Source organism: Mangifera indica, chromosome 9 (genome assembly GCF_011075055.1).
Source record: "Mangifera indica cultivar Alphonso chromosome 9, CATAS_Mindica_2.1, whole genome shotgun sequence".
NCBI classification, from domain to species: Eukaryota; Viridiplantae; Streptophyta; class Magnoliopsida; order Sapindales; family Anacardiaceae; genus Mangifera; species Mangifera indica.
In genome coordinates, this window is record NC_058145.1 from 16819136 (window position 1) to 16832461 (window position 13326).

General features: G+C 33.9%; 1 protein-coding gene and 1 long non-coding RNA gene across 7 annotated transcripts; both read right to left on the minus strand.

The window, feature by feature from the left end:
• Positions 1-1052: 1052 nt before the first annotated feature.
• LOC123226476 lies at positions 1053-4291 on the minus strand. 3 transcript variants are annotated; one of them, XM_044651000.1, is made up of 5 exons: positions 3948-4285; positions 3823-3870; positions 3428-3730; positions 3156-3337; positions 1053-1450 (listed from the first exon to the last, which is right to left on the minus strand). In XM_044651000.1, the coding sequence occupies exons 1-5, from the start codon at positions 4171-4173 to the stop codon at positions 1247-1249; spliced, it is 963 nt and encodes a 320-aa protein (XP_044506935.1). In that variant the 5' UTR covers positions 4174-4285; the 3' UTR covers positions 1053-1246. The 3 variants fall into 3 exon arrangements, with proteins under 3 accessions (XP_044506935.1, XP_044506936.1, XP_044506937.1); XM_044651001.1 differs by having other exon boundaries at positions 3823-3867; positions 3948-4281; XM_044651002.1 differs by having other exon boundaries at positions 1411-1548; positions 3948-4291.
• A 2227-nt stretch (positions 4292-6518) lies between these two features.
• LOC123226481 lies at positions 6519-11689 on the minus strand. 4 transcript variants are annotated; one of them, XR_006504331.1, is made up of 4 exons: positions 11329-11689; positions 7679-7854; positions 7432-7556; positions 6519-7243 (listed from the first exon to the last, which is right to left on the minus strand). It is a non-coding gene; the product is annotated as an uncharacterized LOC123226481 (long non-coding RNA). The 4 variants fall into 4 exon arrangements; XR_006504332.1 differs by having other exon boundaries at positions 10495-11689; XR_006504330.1 differs by having other exon boundaries at positions 10073-11689.
• Between the last annotated feature and the right edge of the window lie 1637 nt (positions 11690-13326).

Consider the following 13326-nt stretch of genomic DNA (forward strand, 5'->3'; position numbering starts at 1 on the left):
TTGTGCCAGGAATAAGATATGGACAACTGAACTCTTGATCCTTGGCTTAGGCAACTTAAGGGTCTAGGGTTGTAATCAAGCTGAGTTTTGCTAGGCTTGAGCTTAACAAACTAAAGAGTTGCAGGCTCAAGCTCAAAATAGTAACTGAGAAATTCGTCAAACTTCATAAGTTCTATATTTATTAATTATTCTCATTTTTAAAGTAAAGAAACATAATATTGAGGTGTTAAGTATAAGATATTTTTAGGGGTTTATTAATATTATAATTGGAGCCACAAGTTCGTAAACTCACCAAGTTGAACAACAATGAGTTCAAATTTAGTTTGAGTATAACACTTGAGTTACTTAATTCAATAATAATCGAGTTAAGTTGTAAGTAGTTCACAAGTTGTTTAGCTCATTTGTAACTCTAATTTTTTTGTAATTGTTTGTCTTATGACAATTGATAATTTGGTTGTTATTATTATACATCCCATTTGATTGATTAATTTGAAGTATATCCACAGAAATTAGTAGCTATGTTGATACTTTTATTACAGCGATTCTTGACAAGGGGTTTACATTATCATAAAGGAGTTTGTTATAATCTTAATTGTGTTTTTAATACTTTTTTCCAAACAATAAATGAAACTAAACAAACACATAGATGAACAATATCAATAGATGAACAATATCAATAGAGAGAAAATAGTATTATTAACAAAATAAATAATATTATGAATAAATAGATCAATCGCAGACCGAATTAGAGCTTCTATTCAAAATTAATTTGTTCGAACTGAGTCGTGGATTTGGGTTGAGCTTAGATTCACCCTGAGGTGAATTTGATTTTAGAGTGATTTTCCTTTAAAAAGCCTGAGAACCTTTCATTTTCTCTTTCCGGTACCACCATTTTGAGATACGATTATTTTTTTTTGGGGGGTGGGGGTGGGGTGGGGAATATGTGATGTGAGCAAGAAAGAGACCATGAAAGAAAGGGAAGAGAGCAATTAAAAATGGGGGTGGGGAGCAGGGACCTTTCTATTTCTAAAGCCAAGACAAAAGCATGCACGTGAAGCTAAAAAGTTGTCAGCCATTTTCACCATAACAGCAACAAAAACAATACAGAATATGCGTGCTACCTCTAATTAAACAACCACCACCATAGAAACAAAGTATCTTTCACCTCTGCCACATCATGATTGCTCTCATTCTCCCCAACAACACAATTCAATCTTGATTTTCTCTGATATTCGTTTAATTTTATTTAACACCCTTTAAGATGAGGAAGAAAGATACTATGTTTGTTTCTTCTTGGTTTGTGTTTTTCTCTATGCCTACTTCTCATCCATGACAAGCACCCTCCTTGCATACTGCTGCTGCACCTGCACCCAGCTCTTTTCTTTATCTGCATATCTTCTTTATGATCTGTTTTTGGTTCTTCTTTATCTCTTGTTTCTGTCACTTCAACCTGCACTCAGTAACCAACACTGACATCAATATCATGCTTGCTTCCTACCTTTATATGCTTTTTTCATATTTGAATGAATGTCTTCCCCACCTTATTTGCTGCATTAAGAAACTATAATTACTGATCATTTCATTGAAAATATATGCTAGAAACCATATTAAGACTCCATTAATCCATTGTAAATCTAGAACCACATCCCCCATTCCACCTTTGAATGACATGTGAACTGGTGAAGGAAGACTGGTAGTACAAGATCATTTTCATGATAGTTGTCATTTCTTTTTCTACATTTTCTGTTGTTGGGACTTTTAGTTCACACTATAGCTAGAAGAGTAGCCTTCTCTGTCTTTACAAGAAGCAAATTCACTTAAGTAGTGAGCACCTGAGAGTGCCTGAAGAGTTGTAGACAACTCCAATGGCAACTATTTTTGTTCTTCTTAATAAAAAATTGTACTATGTATCACACTACTGTATCTCAAAACCATGAAACAGCACTGTTACAAACATCTCATATTCTCCCTTTATCTACAGGCAGATATTACAGTGACTTAAATTATCAAGTGTCAGTGTACAGAATTGGTGTGTTTTCATTGTAAATGGCAAGTGTATGATGCAGCATCTTGTCTATTGCACGAAACCTTCGCCTAATGATCAGAGCAATTTGCCCTGGAAGACTTAACTATATATGTTGGAAATAATTCAGAACTCTAGGTAGTAATATCACTGATATGGCACTTCTGATGAGAACCCCAAAGAACAATAATGAAGCAACAGAAAAAGTGAAGAGTTACTTTGACCAATTTCAGGGGAGAATCATTTAGCTTCACATAAAACAAAGAGAAGGCAGATAACACATACATGGGTTTAGGGAAAGAAAAAGCAGGGGAATTCATAACTTGGTTTTGGTTTTTTTTTTTTTTAATTCTTCTTTTTATGGATCCCAAGTGGGTTTTGTATTATACACCTGTTTCTTTCATCTCTGAAGATTGCTTCATTGCCTGAAAATTTGATTTTCAAAAGCAGGGAGAAACAGAACTAGATGTGTTGGAAAATAGGCCACTTGGAGGGTGAAAACTTCGGCATTTTTTTAATTACAGAAACACTTGGGGCCCAGGTACGCATTAGGGAGTGTTAAATTTCTAGTCCCCACAAAGCAATACAGGTTCCATTATTTGTAATGCCTCATTTTGGCCTTGTTTTGGAACATTAGAAGGTAGAAATATCAGGATGTGCCCATAAAACATAGGGACCAAATTATCTACTATTGTTTATAGTCCCCCACCTCGGAAGGGTATTATCAGGATTGCCTGATTCACTATCTTGAGAAACGCATACCATTATCAATAAGAGAAATATCACCATATATTTAGCTAGATAGCAGGAAAATTATACAAGTACTAAGCATCTTCATGAACACAGGCAGTTCTGTCATTCATTGTTGCCTTAATGTTATGCATAGTCTAATCTAGTGGACAGAAGGCAGGCTTGTAATGTCTGGGAACTATAAATTTGACCTCTAAATTAAAACTTGCTTGAAAAGGGAACCTGCAGCAAGTTTCAGAATCTTGATTTTGCAACTAAAATGGGGTAAAAAGTACAAACCCATCTGAATATTTAATGATGAGGTGGTGTTTGCCTTGAGCTTGAATTTTTTGTTTTTTTAATTGCTTCATGTGAAATTGTTGATGAAAAAAAATATACATACCTCTTCTTCATATTTGATCTTTGCATTAGAATTAGTTGAATCTCCACTGGCTTCTGCTTCACAAGGCTTTAATGATTCTTCCATGATTGAAGGTATGGAAGCAGGACTTGCACTCACAGAACTGAGATCCTGTTGTATGCTCTGAGTCCCCACATCTCTAGTCATCCCCTCCATTTTGCTCTCTGAAAAACTAAATATTTTCTATATTTCAAGTTCTTGAAAAATTGAAAAAGAAGCACCAAAACACGCAAGTGTTTGGTTAAAATTATGACCTGGAATTGGAGACTGAGCAACATCTTCTTCTTGCACAGTGAAAGAAGAAGGCCTGTTATTAGTCTGCACAATTCGAGAATGATGAGTGGAATTATAAACAAGTGGAGCAGACATGGTAATTCTGTTAGTGAAATTTCGAGATGATCTTCCACTGAGTGTTTTTGCAGACAAACACTCCATTGGAAACTCTCCTGAAAGAGGGTTGCATATATACTTCTCAGCTTCATTCCACTTTGAGTTCAAAGCAAACCCATCAGGAGATAAACACTCCCAACTATTATAAACCGTCCTCGCCTGCAATGCTGCAAAAATCACCCAAAAAAAAAAATAAAAATCTCCATGATCATCATCCTGACTCATCCTTCTTAAAAGAGTTAAGATTTATGTTACGTACCTTTGAGAGCAGTGGTGAAAGAGTAGGTTGATGGATCAATTTCTTCTGCTAAAAAGAGAAAACAGAGGCTGAGAAAAGGATTGGAATAAAGAGAGAGAAGAGGAGCAGGAAGAGGAAGAGGGTACCTCTTAATGTGTAGCCGGGAGAAGAGGCAGTGCTAGAAATGGTGAAGTTTGATCTAAAAGAAGGGGCGTCTTCTCGAAAGCTTCTGATATGAGAAGCAGAAAACCTTCGAGAATTAGCGTTGTCGCGAGAGAGACGAGCCTTGAGAGCCCATTCTCTCAAGTTAAAGTCAGGAGGATCGTATTCGTGTCGGTGTTCATCTCGTCGTTGTTCCATGATAGAGCTCATGAATGAAGTTCTATCGACGCTTCTAAAGTTTTTTCACTGCTGTCCTCTGCTTTCTATTTATCGTCTCAAGATTGCGCTTTTCCCTTCTCACATAGGCAGGCAAGGACTCTTTCCCACCTCTCGCCTTGGTTCGAATAGATAGAGTGCCACTTAACTAACATAATAGTATTTAACCCAGTGATTTTAAATTTAAAAAATAATAATTATATTATTTAATTACAAAGTTATTATTTTAATTTATATATATAATTTTATTTAGTTTGATAAATCTAATTTTTTACCTATCATTTATTTTTATTAATAAAAATTTGTAAGTAAAAGTGTTATAACTTTTATATAATATTAATTATAAAAATAATATTTAATTAAATAAAATTTTATTATAATGGTGTGTGATGCAAATTCTTGCCAACTTTTACGGTTGTTAGGACTCGAAGGGATTGACTTGAGATGGCTAAAATGCCTAAAACATCGATCCGATATAGTTGGTTATTATAAACTGTTATTAATTTTATTTTTGAAAAACAAAAATAAAGAGAAAATTATATAATCAACCTTATATTTTATTTAACGTGAAGCTCTCTTAAAATTAGAAAATACGATGATCCATCTTTAATCATACACACAATCGTAAAATTTTGAGTATGAGGTTTGATTTCATAGATGTCATTGTAGAGTTGTTTTCAATATGGGTTTGATAGGAAACTAAACAAAAGCTTCCTTCAAACCCTAAAAAAAAAAAAAAATTGTTTGTGGATGGAAAATAATTTCTTTCTTAGCTTAAATAAATAAACTAAACTGAAATGATACTTTTGTAATTGACTCGAATCCATCCTTTTTCTTGACTTAAATAAATCAGATTTGATTTAAAACTCATTTATGACAACTTAATTCAAGTTTGAGGATTTAATTAACAATAAAACTATGTGTACCTATTTTTGGTATACAATTTGTGTACACAGATGAGGTGTTATCATGTGATTAGATGTTTCTTTATCATATGATGACACATGTTTTAAAATCACATAATTATATGATGACACATCACTGTGTACATGAATTGTATATCAAAAATGAGTACACATAGCATTGCTCATTTATGAATGACCCTTTATCGAAGTTATTTTCCTCTAAAAATTCATTTTTATTTTTTTAAATAATTTTTTTTCTCTAACAATTTATCATATTTTTCATTGATATTGTTTATTATCTGAGTTAATGTAAGCTCAAATTTAAACACATCATTTCAAATTCAAATCGAATTTAACTTATATTTTATTTAAACTTAGTTGGACTTAAATTCACCTTTAAGTTTAACAAGTATCAAATTACACATTTTTATAAATTTATAAACTTTTTGATTTCATTATATATACCTAGTTTCGTATAGATAGAAAACTTGTGGGCTTCAAAATAATTATCTAATATCTTTTAACGTAGACCAAACATTTGTAAATTAAAATTACTTTAAAAAAATATGGTTTGAAAAATAAGAAAGGAAAAAAAAAATAGAGTGGAGGGGGACCTCCTTTGCCAAGAAAGGCATACTCTTGCACATGCATAAATATCAATAAGACACGACAAGAGTTGTTTTTCTTTGTATCCTCTTGCAACAAATTAAAGTTTCACTCATTCTCAAAACCACTTGTCTTTGTCTATGGGCTCTTCTTCCTTTTCCTCTTCCTTTTGTAATGTTTTCCATCTTTGTATTTTTGTTTAAATCTATACTGTGATTCATGAAGCTAAAAATAAAATATCAACATCGAGAGAGAGAGAGAGTACTTATAGAAGTAAGGGTAGAAATGGGTTGATTCGAACAAGTCAATTTTGAATAAGAATTTCAATTCAATTTGATATCAACTCATTTATTTGATAATTATGTTTATTACATTGACAATATTGTTCATTTCGTTGAAGGACAATCCTTCGGTGATACTAAACACTAATATGAACAAACTCAAATTAGGATTATGGATTTAATTTAAGTTCGAACTGATTTTGAGTTTTGATAAAATCCACCCCAGTAAGTTGTCATAAATTAATCAAACTCATGAGATACTAAAAAAAAGTTGAGGCAGCTTTCAATGTTGAAGCATGTCCCACCAACTTGGAGAGTGTCAAAAATATACAGCAATGTGAATTCAAGGATAGATTCAAGTTTGAGCTGAGCCATATTAGGACCAATTCGAGCATAATTCAAATTTATAATATTTAATTTGAGTTCAAGCTAGTAAAAACTGTCATTAAAAGGTTGTTAACAGAGTAAGCATTATCATCATATGGGTAAACAGTATCACCAGAGGGATGAATAAATTAAACTTGAGCCGAGTTCAGAGTCTATCTCAGTTTGAAAGATCCAGATTCTGTCCCCAAAATTTCTATTTCTGCAAAATTTGGACTCAGAATACCTAAACCCCAACTGGGTAACAACAATAAAACTCCAGATATTTACTATGCTGACCAGTCAGTCTAAATCTCTTCTTGAACTTAATAAAGAGTGCTAAAAAATCCCACAATGTGGCAAGTTGGCACTTGGAGAATATGCGAATCCCAATCAACAATAGATTCAACAAAAAGAAATCAATGTTTGAACGCCGGAAGGTGGCAAACAGAATAAATAATTTTATTTCTTTTGGTTGAACTACTGTCAATTTGATTCTAATCCCAGTAACCCCATTTTAATGGACTTAATCGAAGTCAGAAAGGAAACACAAACATTACAATTTAGCAGAAATCAGTAGCAGAATAAATGTTGACGGAGTTTCAAACACTTAACTGGCAGCAGAACATTGTTTCAAGCTTGTCTAAAATCTTTATGACATTATGATTTAGCAGTTGGTGTCACGATCCTTTGACAGCCTAAAGATCATGGCACCTGCTCGCTCCAAAAAGACCAAAGAAACAGATGAACCAACAGCTGAAAAGTTCACAAGTCTACAGCAGGTTTGTCTTTTGACTCATAAAAGCCAGGCTGCTAAATGGAGGTACCAGGGTTGTTCAAGAAGTTAATCTTCAGGAATCGGAATTCCGTCATTTCCTGATTTGCACTCAACTTATCCAATGATTCCGTCTAAAAGACAAGGATTAAAGGTTCAATAAACTTGAATATGCAGTTAGATAATTGAAATTATAACTACCATACTCCATAATCTGCTCTGGTTTAACATATTTCCTTCATAGGAGGCTCGAATCTTGGGTCCAATTTAAAGATGCATAAAATAGTTTTCAACTAAATAAGAAATTAAGAACCATATATACCTCCAAGAGACCAGTGTGCTTGAAGCCTTTTTCACTATTCAACAAATAAGACATGTGCAGCTCAAAACTCAGAAACATAATAACAATCAATACCACTGTAGTCAGCATGAACATGTGATCGCCAACTGAAAGTCAGGCTATGATGAGTCAGGTTCAGTATATAGATAGATTTACACTGAAATAATAAAAATATAAAAGATTTCATAAAATACTCACAATGAAAAGAGAACATTCAATTAGGACTCACCCAAACTGTCATAATCATCCAATATCTCCAGGAACATAGATTTCCTGCTTGACAGAAATAAACAAAATCAAAAAACTTAGGCAAGGCAATGTGGTCAGCTTCCTTGCTCCTAAATGCCACAAAATATTCACTCCCTTCACTGGAGTCTTGTCTGCATTTAGTGGACCTCTGCATTACTGCAAGTTTGAATGAACAACCAACTTTAAAAGACAATGGAAAACCAGGATTTCATGGGTATACTAGCTGATATGACAGATGCATTTTTAGTTATGTAGTAATGACAGATCATGCAAATTTCTCTTAATTGTCTTTGCAGAAATGACAGAATAAAATTAGTCAGGAAACCAACTAACAAATAGAGAAGAAAACACATAAGCCAGCTTCTATCGAAAGAAATTTCTAATTAGTAATTTACCATCTAGAGGCATCCTTATGACTCAAACGAAATAACAACACCTCGCTTAAAATTAGTAGCACTCATTTACCAGTTCAAAAGAAATACCTATATACAAATTATCAGAGGAAACCACAATAAAAAATATATAATCTTGGCGCAAATAATGCAAAAATGTCTATTGAAGTATAAGTTAGTTTCCAAGGTTACAATAAGACAACATTGAGACAATTTTGTCACAAGACATGGAGATACTGATACTTAAAGATGCAACAAAGAGTTCCATGACTAGAGGCACTTATATTGATCATAAAGACATTAATTTGGCTAATCCAACAGCAAATATGGCAAGCACACAAAACAAGCAACAATTTTTACTTAAAGTGTTTTAGAACAGTTGAAATAAAATGGAAAGAGCTCTTGAGAGGTGATATGGAAAGGATTAACATTGGGGAGCATTGATGGTTGGAGGAGACACCTTTTTGTTTGTTATATCCTCATTACTTGGCTTAAAACCTTCCGCTGTCTTTCTATTAAAGTCAGGAACTTTTATTGCTTTACTCTAGGAGTAGGAAGTCGCACAACATTCTTCACTTATTAATCAGCTAATGTATCTATAAGCAGTTTGAACAGAGACAGCAACCTAAGGAAAGTTATTCCTTGGGAAACTTTTCATGCAAATCAACCAGCCAATCCTTTTGCTCAGTTGTCTAGAATGATTTGGAAAGAGAAGTTCCAAGCAATATTCAAATACTTTCTTGGGTAACAATTAATAAATGTGACCTAGTTTAATAAAGAAGTCTAATTATTTCCGTGCCCTCCTTGTTGAGTGCCATGCATAAGTGAAGAGGTAAGCATTATTCACCAATTCATCTTTTGCACTCTCTCTGAATTTGTGGTATAATCTTTTCTACACTGGCAGGCAATAAGCCTTACAGGTTGCTCCAAAGTTTTGTCCGTTTTGGTAACACATGGGAAACATGCACAGATAGTAAACTGGTTAGCCATTACATTCCTGCGACTGTCAAGTTATAGTTTCTCTAATTCAAGCATAGGTGCAGCTTATCACCCTAGTAAGTAAAGAAAAATTCTCCATTTCATTTTCAGATACCCAGTATCCACAATCAGTCATCTCTCACTCTCTAAAAATGTTTTCTGAAATTAGGCAGCAAGGTCATAGAAACCCAAGAGATTGCCCCTCCCTTCTCTGTCCTAATCCTTGTAAAGAGTTTTGGATCTCAGCTCTCCTTGTGCTCCCCACAGTCAACTCATAATTGGTTATTTTAACAGGTCATTATCATAGTATTCACTACATATGGTATGTTGGCCTGGAATACAGTATTGCAGAAGTGAAATTCCAACCTACATTATAGGAACTCAAGTATTAAATACTACTGCAGAACACAGTGAGACAAATGAATCTACATAACAAAAATTAGAAAACGGATATCTATGCATTTCAATATGGAAACTTAATTGTTGAGAGTAAGGGAAGAGGAAAAAGCATTATGAACCCTCATTAGAAACAAGTAAAAATCATGCAATAGACCAATGATCACCCTGTAACCTGAATTTCTAAGTTCTTAAGTCATAATTCTAAGTCCACAGGTGGACTGCAAAATTCCCAAGGCATATGCTAACATAAACTCAAGCAAGAATCTTGCAGAAAATAAAGTGTAAACATAAATTAAATTGCAGGAGCAAAACTCAAAGATACAGAGGACACCAAACCCTAAATTTATGATCTAGAGTAAGAAATTCATTCCACTCTTTTAATTGTTCACCTTTGTAAACTAAACTAATAGACAGATGATTATCACACAAGTCATCAAATTGCTGTGTTAAACATTAACATTGCTAGGTTCCTCACAACATATAGTTATGGCATTACAACTCTAATTCACCCAACATTAACTAATGATCTCAGAATGAAGTTTTTCTAGTAACATATATTTGAAAATAAATAAAGAACTAAAACTAAGGCATACACTAGAACTCACAAACTTAACAGAAACACAATGCTCTGATCAATCCTCCCCTCCACGCGACCATTGCAACCAATCTCTTGACTTGATCCACCAAAAGTACCATCCCCGATTACCCCATTTGGAAAACCTGATCCTTGAATATTCTTCACCCTCTTCACTTTCTCTCTAACTAAATTTCTCGAACTGAAAGCCCGAACTCCATTTTCCTCTCCCAAAATTATGAACCTAGACGACAAACACATAAACCGAATTGGCTTACAACACTCAATCACAGTGCACCTCATCTACTTCAATCTCAACCCATCATCAGCATCCATCAACTTCTCACCAAAAACCCAAATTCTAGAGCTTGAAAACAAGTACATTGCAAAGAATTTAACCACAACCATCAGAGACAACAACAGCAAAAATTGATATTATGGTAAGAAAAAAACCATTCAGTTTCATTTATGAAGATAGGAGGAGGAAGAGTTTCAGTCTGGTCCTTGTCTTTGGTTTCGTTTTTTAATTCCATGCAAGTCCTCAAGTTTTGTACTTTGACGATTGATCATTAAACTCAACTCAGGCTGAGTAGATCCGGTTCCAAGATCTGTTTTAAAGTGAATCTCATCCTTGATTTAAACCTCGACTGGTTCGATATATACTGTAATTCATATTAAGCGTTTGAATCAACTCCAACCTTAAACTCCCTCAGCTAAGGAATTTATGAGGAGCTGAGTTGGCTCCTACTTTAGAAGAAAGGAAAAAAAATAGTTAATTTGGCATCCAAAACTAAGAAAAGTTCACCAAAATGTCTCTTGCAAATGCATTTTAAGAGATTTTTTTTCTCATTTTAAAGGGAAAAAAAAAAGTTAATTTTACTTGCATAGTAATTTTGAAAGGAAAAGTTCACCAAAATCAGCATTCTTCCAAACACACTAACATGTTGCTAGTGATTTTTTCATGCATGCACTGCTTTCGAAGTGCTTTAAATGTTGCTAATTGCTATCACTCACACAATCTTCATCCTCCTAAATCAAAATATGGCAAAATACTTGCTCCATCCTCTATTTTTTCAAGTCACAGATACCCAAAACAAGCTATCATCTCACAATTTGATCAAGAAAAAAAAAAAATATGGCAAGAACCATTGACGTTGCTCATAGATTCATCAATCAATTCTACATGATGATCCAACCAGAAATACAAAGAAAATCTAGAATCCCAATCTGGGTCTTTTCTTCTTGGTGTTCCATTTGAATTAGTGTTGTCATGGGATAAGAAATTACATAAAGTCTAAGCGATTTGAACAGGAACATGCAGTTGAGTGTAGAAAAGTGGCGATTTGAGTGGTGGAACAGAAGTGGGTGGTGATTTGAGTGGAATAGAAGTGGGTGTCTGAGAGAATCGGGGTCCCACGGATAAAATAATTGAGGTGAGAATGGTGACAGTCAAAATCACAGAAATGGCCCAGTTTCAGTGTTTATTTATAACAGGCATGGCATACCATTACCACTAGCTTCTCCTCTTATTGATCATGGAATAATTTACTAAAAATTCCACAAATTCTTCCCCCCTCGCTCTGTGTCCAGTGAAATTAAGTAGTTCATATTTCAAACTAAATCTTTTGGGTTTACCTTCCACGAATTAAGTCTTGTCTGAGTTCTGCGAGGAAGGAACAGCCGGAAGATAAACCGACTTACGGATAGAGATGGCAATAGACCAAGGGACAAATGTCTTAATCCCAACTTTGTTTTTACCGGACCATTTCCTGTCCCACTCATAGGGATAATAGGAAATTCTTATCCCCTCTCTAAGGAGACATTTTCCCTCCCCATCTCCTCCCCTTTCCAATGAAAAAATTCCACTCTTTCATTTTTCGTTTTAAAAAAATAAATTATTTATTAAATATAATAATTTAAAATTTTAAAATGTAATTTATTATTTAAAAGTTTAAAACTCAAATAAAAAGAGATCAATTTAAAGAGGATAGACCAAAAAATGGGTTAAGTATATTTATCAACAAACTCATATGTATAATTTTTATATATAAATAATTAAATATTATTTTATTTTTAATTATTTAATTATATAATAATGTATTATTATTTTTATATATAATTGTGTGCTTAAATTACGCAAATAACACTGTCCTATCTATGTTTCTCATTGCGGGTAGAGTAGTCATTTCGATGTCGATTTCGGAGACCCGAATTAGAGGGCCTAGTTAGATGGTGGAGGCCCAACCAAGCCACAAACAAACACAATCCTCTGTTCCAGCAGATCCGATAATTGCGTTGAATGGTCTTCTTTCGATTGCCGCTTCTATTTCATAACCACGCTCGCAATGGGCAGTGTATGACACTTGCTTCACAAAAAATTGAGGACCACCTGGAAATGTACAAATAAAATAGAAAACCCAGTAACAAGATCCTCTCAAATCCCAACAAGTCGAAAATTTCCACTTCGATGTGTTTTTTTTTTCCCCCAGAGAGTGAAACAAGCAGCTAAACAAAAACCCAGTATTCGAGGCAAACAAAATTTCCTAATCATTGTACACGTACTATTCACTTTCCCTGGACTGTAATATTCTACATATACACAAGAGAAAATAAAAATAAAAATAAAAATAAAAACCCATTCTTTTATTTAAAATTTCTCTGCTGAATATGGCAGATTGGCATCTTTCTTGTCACAAGCCAAACTAACTAGCTTGGCTTAGCAGCAAGCATAGGCTGAGTGAGAGCCCTGTGTCCAACTTTGCTGCATTTTTTTCACATAATTGGGTGTTTTGATACAGTGTCCAGTCATGTCCACTCCACAATTTCTGACTCGTTTCTGATCCCACCAATGCAACTCACCTCACCTTTTTTTAAACCTTTCTCTGCCTCTCTCTCTTTCTCTCTCTCTATCTCTCTCTCTCTCTCTCTCTCTGCCAGCTTCATCACATTCACACCAAACAATGACAATTACAATCAAAATCAAATTGAAATAATACCCTTTTCTCTCAGTTTCTTACTCTCTTACCGAACAAGCTCAAACTAAAACCAGTCTCCCGTTCAAAGCTCTTATACCACTACCGGTTTCACCATTGACCATTCCCTAGTACCAAATAGTCCACCCTTAGGATAGTTTGAATGATAAGCTAAATGATACCTCATTTAAATTCTCAATTTATATAATATAATAATTATAAAATTAATCATTAAATTTAAAGTTTTACATGTGTTAGTGTAATCGGTTCAATAACATAAAAATAATGTGATTCAAATAACATTTTTCTATAA

Bases quoted from the DNA above. Each gene is read 5' to 3' on its own strand.
- LOC123226476 (XM_044651000.1), bottom strand. From the start codon at position 4,173: ATGAGCTCTATCATGGAACAACGACGAGATGAACACCGACACGAATAC. The intron at 3,338-3,427 runs GTCATAATTTTA...TTAGTTTTTCAG, and splicing joins TGCTCAGTCTCCAATTCCAG to AGAGCAAAATGGAGGGGATG. The intron at 1,451-3,155 runs GTATGTATATTT...TACTGAGTGCAG, and splicing joins AGATCAAATATGAAGAAGAG to GTTGAAGTGACAGAAACAAG.